The sequence below is a fragment of the Aulonocara sp. 'chitande type north' Nkhata Bay genome, linkage group LG16 (genome assembly GCF_057382095.1).
Source record: "Aulonocara sp. 'chitande type north' Nkhata Bay isolate Kocher_YH1m ecotype deep benthic linkage group LG16, A_spYH_male_GT1.1, whole genome shotgun sequence".
Classification (NCBI taxonomy): Eukaryota; Metazoa; Chordata; class Actinopteri; order Cichliformes; family Cichlidae; genus Aulonocara; species Aulonocara sp. 'chitande type north' Nkhata Bay.
The window spans coordinates 34,599,625-34,608,938 of NC_141359.1; the positions used below are offsets into that span (position 1 = coordinate 34,599,625).

The 9,314-nt window shown below is 38.3% G+C and overlaps 1 protein-coding gene across 1 annotated transcript in view; it reads left to right on the forward strand.

The window, feature by feature from the left end:
• Nucleotides 1–8,140, forward strand: part of LOC147311966 (glutaminase kidney isoform, mitochondrial-like) — a 42,313-nt gene extending 34,173 nt beyond the window's left edge. The window contains exons 15-18 of the mRNA XM_086267548.1: nt 3,434–3,495; nt 4,662–4,738; nt 5,026–5,089; nt 5,953–8,140. Of these exons, the coding sequence (XP_086123674.1) occupies nt 3,434–3,495; nt 4,662–4,738; nt 5,026–5,089; nt 5,953–6,100 (351 nt within the window). The 3' untranslated portion in view covers nt 6,101–8,140. The remainder of the gene's footprint in view (nt 1–3,433; nt 3,496–4,661; nt 4,739–5,025; nt 5,090–5,952) is intronic.
• Nucleotides 8,141–9,314: the final 1,174 nt, after the last annotated feature.

The window sequence follows — 9,314 nt, forward strand, 5'->3', positions numbered from 1 at the left end:
GATCAGAGAAGTACCTGTTGCTGACCAGCAATCTGGAAAGGATTGTAAGACCAAATGTTTTTAAATCCATTGTAATACAGCGTGAAAAATTATTCATAATTGGTAAACATTCAAGACAGCTGGTTCAGGCTGGCCCAAAAAAGATCTAACAAGCATGGATTATTTGGAAGAGCTGCCAGGAGCGTCGTCTCCCTAATGAGAACGTTGCAGCACAGCTTAGGTTCATAAAGCTGCATCTAAACAAACCAAAAGACTTCTGAAACCGAAGTGGAAATATTTTGTCGACCAAACAGCACGTCAGCACAGGCACCTCATTCCAACAGTCAACCATCAGTACTCCAGTTTTACTGCATTCTGACAGACACGCAAATGCATTTACGGCTCGTCTGCAGGTGTTTTTGTTCACATGGGTTTTAAGGTGCCTGGTTTACCTTTTAGAGAGACATTAGAGAGTTAATGCTTTTATTTTTTTAATTCGATTTGTTTTTCGAATGTCACGTGTGTGAGACTCTGTCTTTTGATTATTCTGAATATTCTGCCTTTACGTACTTGCACCTCAGTAGCCATCTTGGTTAATGGCCCCACTTTAAGTTAAGGTTGAAGCTTTGTTTGCTTTTGTAAACATAAGATAAAAACTTGTTCATCCAGGTGATTTAGTTTTACTTTAATTTGTGTTGTTTTGCACGAAAGAACAATTTTTTTGTGCAAAAATAACAAAAAACACCTCATGAGTCCTGTACTTGGGAAGCTTGTCTCCTCAAGCTTATCTTAGTTTGGTGACATGATCAGAAATTTGTAGCTATTTTAAATAGATTATACAAAAAAGACAAAAAGTTTTTTTTTTGTTATTTCCAAATATTTGTCAGGTTAGGGGTTTTAAGTATATAATTGTTTTATCAAATATAATAAATAAGTGAATAAATAAATGAGTGAAATAAGCTTTAGTTTCCTTTTTATAATCGTCACACACACCAGTCCAGTTTTTATGGTAAGCTAAGCTAAACTTGCGGGGCTCCGTACTAACTACAGCACACACAGTCACACCCATCGATTGATGTGGAAAGAAGTCACAGCCAGCAGCTCCTTCAGAGCACAGAGAAGCTAAACGCTGACCTTTGAGAAGATCGTCCATGTGAGTGCGCAGTGACGTGTCACATGACAGCAAGGAGAAAAATAGTTCTCAGGTGTTTTTGAAGGACCACCATTCCTCATTTTTGTCATGTCACACCACATAGGCGTGTGACTTTTGGCTCCCTGCCACCAGCAAAACAAACAGATCACAGAATGAGGCTATACTGTACCTTTGGAGAGGTGAATGTTTGGAGGATGTGTTGATGTTGAATTAAGCTTCCTGAAGGTGACAAGCAGCCATCTGTTACTGCATTCATCAGTACTCCAGTTTTGCTGCATTCTAACGTACAAGAAGACATGCAAATATATTTACGCCTCGTCGGCAGGTGTTTTTTGTGCACCTGGTCTGGGTTTTTAGGTGCCTCGTTTACCTTTTAGAGAGACATTAGAGAGTTAACGACTTTCGCACGTGGCTTTGATTTTTGATTAAAGGTCATGTATGTGAGACCCTGTCCCCTGATTATTCTCACCATCTCAAACACAGACTGTATACAAAAGATGGGCATCACCATCAGCTTAATCACTTTTTTAAACTAGGTGTCAGGAATATAGGGTAAATCTTAAGCGCTCGTTTTGTGGCGACCTGTCAACCACGCAACCTGTCACGCATCACTTTGGTAACTTGCAGACTTCCAGGTTCTGGTTGCCTAAGTAACCGCCCCCTCCAACTTATTGGTATCTTTCCATCTCCTTCGATCACTGCGCCCCTTGCCAGCTCTTTTGCGCATGCCCTTTAAAGAATATTCTTCCTTTACATACTTGCACCTTAGTAGCCATCTTGGTTAATTGCCCCACTTTAAGTTAATGTTGAAGCTTTGTTTGCTTTTTTAAACATAAGATAAAAATGTGTTCATCCAGGTGATTTAGTTTTAATTTCATTTATGTTGTTTTGCACGAAAGAACTTTGGGTTAAAAAAAAAAGGCCCAAGATAAAATAAAGAAGGATTATTATGGACTGTGAATCATACAAAGCTACTCTGAGAGGTAAATGCTCCTGTCACATTCCAAGCCTAATGTTAGTTAATATTACCTAATTCAATGATGTCGAGTTCAAAAGTACCAATAAAAATATTTACTCGTGCACATTTTTGCCACAAATCAGAAAACTGTATGTGCTCATGTTTATTTTAGCCTCTCTGATACAATTTGCATATTTTCATTGGACTACCAAACGAGGACGAGGTTAGGACAACAAAATCAGAAGATTTCACTCAAAGGCCAATTTGTACAAACCAAGGTTAATTTACTTAACTAAAACTAAAGAAATAAAACTAGATGTGAAACTAGTTTACCCTGTAGAGAAACATTATGACACTGGACAGTTACAGGCTTTGTGCGAGACTGATTATTTTTTGAATCTCAAACACAAATTGTATTGAAAAGATGGTTGTAACCATTAGCATAAACATTTTTTTAAACCAGTCCTCACAAGTGAATGAATGAGTGAAGCGCTGCCTGCAGTAAAACAGAAAAACACTAATTAAAAATAAGAAAATCCACTCTGGAATAAACTGAAGCTAAAGTGAAAGAAAGACTAAAAGTCTAAAAGAAAACTATGAACACTGCAACGACTCTGGTACAAATGAGTACATCTTAAAATAGAAGATTATCTGAAAACAAAACATGATACTGTGGAGCGAAAAGATCAGAATAACAAAATACAGAGATGGTCAAACTCTTAAAAATGTCCATTTTAGGCTGTTTTGATGAATATCTGCAGGTTTTCTGAGTCCCTGTCTCTTTTTTTCGATTGTGTAAATCTTTTATTTGGACCAAAACTTTACGTTTCTTCAGCTCTCTCCTCACATAAATAATCCTGTTCAGGAGAAACTCTCCCAGCAACCCTTCTGATAAAGGATTAACAACATTAATTCACAGACTGCAGCTCTGACAATGTGAAATACTAAAAACTGAATGTTAATGATTTGATTAGATTTTTTTCTGTAGAGCCCTCTCCATGTTTGTATTCTTATTTTCTTCACATGTTTTACTTTGAAGTTTTGCTCATAGGAAATGATTCATTCCTGTTTGGTGGTAAGTTATGACCAAACCGTGGATCTGTGATTGAAATAGTTAGTGCTGTTGAATTATAGCATTGTGGTGATTAAATGACTAATTTCTTCCAAAATAATCATAAAAAATAAATGTGTGATTGACTTCCTTTCAGTGCTGCTTGAGATGTGTGGCGTTAGATTAGATGTGTGTGGAGTAATTCCTTCGTGAGTCTTTCAGCTCTTATGCAGCTGCCTGTGTGTTTTGGTTTAATGGTGTGACCCTGAAAACGTCCCGTTTCCGTCCACAGGTCAAGTCTGTCATCAACCTGCTGTTTTCCGCCTACACTGGGGACGTATCAGCCCTGAGGAGGTGAGCAGCTCACACAGCTTTTAATAAGAGAGCAGTTCAGATTTAGTCACGTCTCGCCCCCCCCCCCCCCCCCCCCAGTGGAGCTTTTTAATAACATCTACATGAAAGAAAGACTCCTCTGGCTGCACGAGGAAGCACCTTGGTGACCTCAAGTGGCAGAAAAATGAACTTACAGGTGTCCCTGTGGAGTTTTTACATCTGACCTCATGAAAGTCTCATGAAACGTTTGCACTATTTTCAAAAATAGTTTAAAGTGTGGCTCTGCATCCATGTTTGCAGCCTTCTTCACCTGTTAACGATCAATTTTGAGTTAAGGACTTAAAATATTTTTCTTCATTTTTTTAATCTACAAGAGTCTGCAAACAAACATGGATGTCGTTTTATGGGCTCGGTCTGGTTGCTAGACTTTTGTTTGGAAAGTCGTGTTTTCAGGCTGTTACAAAGAAGTAAATTTAACCTGATTTCAACAATGAATTCACTTTTACCTGTTGAGTAATTTTATGCTGGTTAGAGGTGTGTAAATGGGGAAAGAAGCACTGTGAGGGCGACTAAGATTTCACCATGGAGATTAAGCCTCACTTATCATTTTAATGTAGCTGTAAAACCTTCTGTAAACCTCTCTGATGCTTCAGCGTTTGTTTGCTTTGAAAACTCAAAGGATCTAAAAATGATGAATGTCAGAGTGACCACGCCCCTCAATTTAACCCTTAAAAAATATTATAAGCTATTAAAATATTTCCCCTCCTGTAAACTTGATATGAAGGTGTTTTGTATCAGGCTGTAAACATGTTTATTTCTGCTGTGAAGTTGCACCTTTTAACATTGGAGTCTGTGGGGGCTGACTCAGTGCTGGAGCCTCTGGTGGCCACTAGAGGAACTGCGGTTTGTGGCTCTAGCCCTGCTTGGTTATTTGAAACTTCTGGAAGAAACAGAAAACAAAAAACTGCTCCAAAACTGGACAGGAAGTCATAAAACAGAAGGAAATCGTGTATCCTAGATCAGCTCTCCATATAAAATGTATTATTGCTGCTTTCTGAAGGTAATTTCCTAGGAAAAGATGTTTCAGGCTGTAACACCAGGATGTTCTTTAACCTCCAGCCTGAGACTGAACTGTGCAGCAGTTAGAGGGGCATACAGAGTTGTTTACTGGTCCTTTGTGTGTGCAGGTTCGCGCTGTCATCCATGGACATGGAGCAGAGGGACTATGACTCGAGGACGGCCCTGCACGTTGCAGCAGCTGAAGGTAACATTCAGCCTGACGTCAGTCAGTAAGTAGACACAGCTCGCCCTCAAATACTCTTTAAAGTCTGATCCTGTGGTCTGGAGCTGTTTCCATGATGTATATAAATTACATATATGGAAACAGCAAAGTTTCAAGGTAAGAAGTAGACATAAGATACAGATGCTGCAGAAAAATACAGTCTTTAAGAGGAGTTATGCATCAGGAGAGCCAATTAAAATCAAGCATGCACCCTTTTCACAGTATAACAAGGTAAAAGTAATTTGTAACATCTGCCCTGCTTCCATTAGGACACATAGAGGTGGTTCGCTTTCTGCTGGAGGCTTGCAAGGTGAATCCAGTACCCAGAGACAGGTGAGTCTTTACTACCTGTATTTATACTGATTATAATAATGAGCTTTGAAGCAGAATTTCCAGCCTTTGAGAAAAGTCTCAGTGTGGTTAAAAAATAAATAAAATTCATCCTCCAAGCTCAGATTCTGATAGCTGTGGAGAACCAAACATGCCAAAATCATAAATAATATAAATAAATGAAACATTTTAAATAATAATAATCTATTTTTGTATGCTAAATTATTTATTCACCAGTTTACCATCAGTTTATGTGTATTTATTTGTGTAATAATTTCTCTCCTATTATGTAAATGAGGCAGTGTGCCACTGGGTTGGCCACAAAGAAATCTGTTGCTTCATTAAATAATAAATTGTAAATCTGAATCAGAAAGGTTTAAAATATAGAGGCTAGAATTCTATAAATAAATTATTAAATTGAAGCCAAATAGTATTTGTACATTTTTTCCCCTATTTTGCAACATATTGTAGTTTTTTTTGTGTGCGTGTCTTTTTTGCTAGGCTAGGCAAACTCCTTCTAAAATAAATAAATTGAGAAATTGTTGTGAAGGTGAACTCATGCAATATCTAATAAATGCCTACACATATTTGTTATTTATTATTAATTTATCTACTATTAATTTTAGTCCTAATCTTTTGTCCTGTGACAGCTGGGAGAGGCTCCAGCCCCCCTATGTCCCTGAAATGGATAAGCAGAAGAAAATGGATGGATGGATGAATATTAATCTTGGTTATTAATTTCCTTTAATAGTTTCTTTTAATTCTGGGTGTTTTCGGTCCTCCATACCCACCTGCAGGGTTACATCTCTCTTTTTTTTATCAAACATAAAGTGTATTCTTTAACCTTTTAATTTGTTTTTGCACAGATGGGGAAACACGCCAATGGATGAGGCGGTGCATTTCGGCCACCACGACGTGGTCACCATGCTGCAGCAGTACCACGAGAAATACAGCCCGCCCTCCGATGACGAGCACAAGACTAGCCCTGAGAAGAGCCTGGACAGCCTTCTGTGAGACCTGCTGCAGGTTGCTACGGAGGACCGGAGGAGGAAAAACTTTGTAGCCCAACGCTCAGGCTTCTGTTGAATTATTTAGCTGCTCTGCTGTGATTTGATTTTTGGCCGTAAATGGTTGCTTGTTCACGTCTATCGAAATGTGAGCGTGAGCGGCTTAAACTCATATCTAAAGTGTTTACGGTATTACTCCTGTAATCTCACAGTACTGTAAACCACATTTCTAGGATGTACCTTGTACTAGTTTAGTATTTTGTTCGTTTTACTCTCACTGTACATGTGTTGTAAACTGTGTGGAAATTATGGTGTAAATTATGCGATGTGTAGTTACGGGTGTGCTTGATTTACATTCCTGCCTCTGTGCTCATTTGCGAGGTCACCAGCAGGTTCTCAGAGATTGTACTCCAGAATGTATTTTTCAGTGGAAAAACTTGCAATAGAAACAGTTTGTATTTATTTCAGACTTTCTAAAGATGGAAATTCATTTCAGAGCGTGTGAGACGGACAGAAGATCGTGTGATTTGTTGCATTTTGTAGTTTATTTTGTCAGCATGGTTACATTTGCGTATTTAATTTGGGCGGACTATAATATCAATATAATGTTGATTGGCATACATTTTAGGGCAATGTTTACAGTGACAACCTGATCTGGCTTTGTGCGGTAATTCTCAGACATTATTTTCAGATGTTTTCTTTCCACATGTGGAATATAGTCATTGTTTTTAACCTGTGAAATTTAATTTGCAAATATATAAACATGAACAACACGTACGATAATTATAATCAAAACTACATACTTAAATTTAATGTCCATGTGAGTGTTTTCATGGTGTCAGTTGGAGTTCATGTATTTCATGGAAAAATGCCAAATAAAAAGCTGGAATAGAAACCTCTATATGATTGTGTTTCACACGGTGTGGTTTAGGACGTAGAGTGGGTTGTCGACTAATCTATAGGTTTGTAGTTTGATTCCTGGCTCCTCCAGTCTGAATCTGAAGTGTCTTTGAGTGAGATGCCAAATTCTGAATTTTCATTGATTCAGCTATCAAAGTGTTCGGACAGAGCAGTGATACCCGAACGTCCAGTTCCAAATTGTGCATGTATACTGGGAGTCTTCTTTACACAGAGGAGGTAGTGACAGAGTAACACAGGCTTCTGTACTGGGAACAATGCTTTTTACATGACACTGCATACGTTTTCGTTGCTATGCAGATGATACCTTTATCTATGACATTAGATAACACAAATTCAATAAACTAAAAACATTTTTTTAGATGACCTCTGAATCCTGAAACACTAAGATTACTGTACTCAACCCTAAAAAAAAATCTCAGAAACAGGGTGTCTAACCACATATTTACACTGGATGTCATCACCTTAATCTCCAGCAAAACTGTGAGGAACCAGGATACATCCATCAACATAAACATTAACCAAATATTGGAGTGCTTTAAAATTACTTGAAATACACTGAGCATTAAGTATTTTCGAATAATTTTTGATATGATTTATTCATTTTTGTTGAATTTGATTCTTGACTTGTGAAGAAAATATAATCTGATCAAACATTATTCAGCTTTAAATATTGTTCAGCTTTAAAGTTACTGTGCAACTGTGTAATAAAAATGTGCTCACGACTTTGGCCTTGAGAGCGATAAGAAGCGATCGCCTCATCCTGCAGGTGAAAGATATCTGCAAGCGAAGAGACTAGAACACCCAAGGCCGCTTTCCTTTTATGGAGTTGTTTTTCTGCTAATGCAGCACTTTCCTCACAACCCCCTCCTGTAAGTTTTAGAGAATATATACCCATCCTCACAGCAAATATTAGGAATCTCCTGATGTGAGCTGTGTTGAGAGGTTGTCTCTGTCTCAATAAAAGTTCACTGATTCCCCATCTGCAGCAGGTGTCCGGTTGTCTTCATTCTCCGCCAGCCTGGTTAAGTCAATTCCTCCTTAACATCTAAAAGAACCTATTTAATGAAGGAAGACGGGTTCACTTTGTGTTTAATATTATTCTATTGCTGTTGTTGTTTTTTTTATATCCTCCAATTGGCGTCACGGAACAGGATCCGCTCCAGGTCAACTGGATCGGATGGGAGGACATCGGCAGTGGTCTGAGTGAACGGAGTTTGGACAAAAGCTGTGTGCACACAAAAACAAGGTAAGCAGACCTTTTATTTCTGCTATATTGAACATTATAAAAATACTTAGTGTCCAAACTCCTAGTAATTCATAACCAAAATTGTCTGGCTTACTTAAGGCTTGTTGAGAATCAGACAAGTGAATAAGAGATAAGTGAATAAGAAATAAGTGAATAAGTGAATAAAGATAAGAGTGAACTGAGGTCTGACCACGGTTGCAGCCGACGGGTTGCTCTCCGGTGTCGGATAAATACCTCAGTGCAGGTCTGGGACCTTGAAAGGGTTTATTAGTAACGCCTTTCTAAACAAATTAAAAGGTTAAAGGCCTTGAGAATATTTTTTAGTAATATTCTCTAAACTACAGAAGGGTTAGGAAGGCCCAGAGGACTTTATTAGAAAAGATCCTCTAAAACTTAAAAAAGAGAAGTACTGGTTGGAGTCCAAAGGACGGGTCCCTTTGATCAATAGGAGAAAACGGATCTCTTCTTAAAACCCCGATGATTTTAGTGTTTTAAATGTTTTGATGTTCTGTTTGATATTGGACACACATAAATACACGCTGAATGCTTGCTGTGGAACACTGGGCAGGACAGTTTCGTTCTCCGTTGTTCACAGATTACACAATTAAAGGAACTAGGTTCCTCTTTTGGTTAAAATAATACACCACACATAGAATTTTTTTACACATTTATTACATACATAAGGAGGGTAATGAGTGACTGCAGGTAATGTATGAAGTGTGAATGAGACGTGTGAACAAGGTGACAACCAACTAGCACCCCTATCAGGAAGCTCTAGGCAAGGTTACCCGCCAGACTCCGGTTTGGTAGAAGCCTGGTAACACCTGAAGGGATATTTCAGTGCTGACTCACCTTTAAAGCAGCGCCCCAGCTGTTAGTGCCTAACAGAGGCAGAAACCCAGCTGGCCCAAATTCTCCTTTAAAATCAATAAATAGAACATAAATTACCGGTGTGTGTAAATAAGTTGTATAAATCTGTTAGATCTGAAACTCCTGCTAAAAAACTTCCTCTCTACAACTCTTTTCTCTTCTCTCCCTCTTTCTCTCAGTTGGG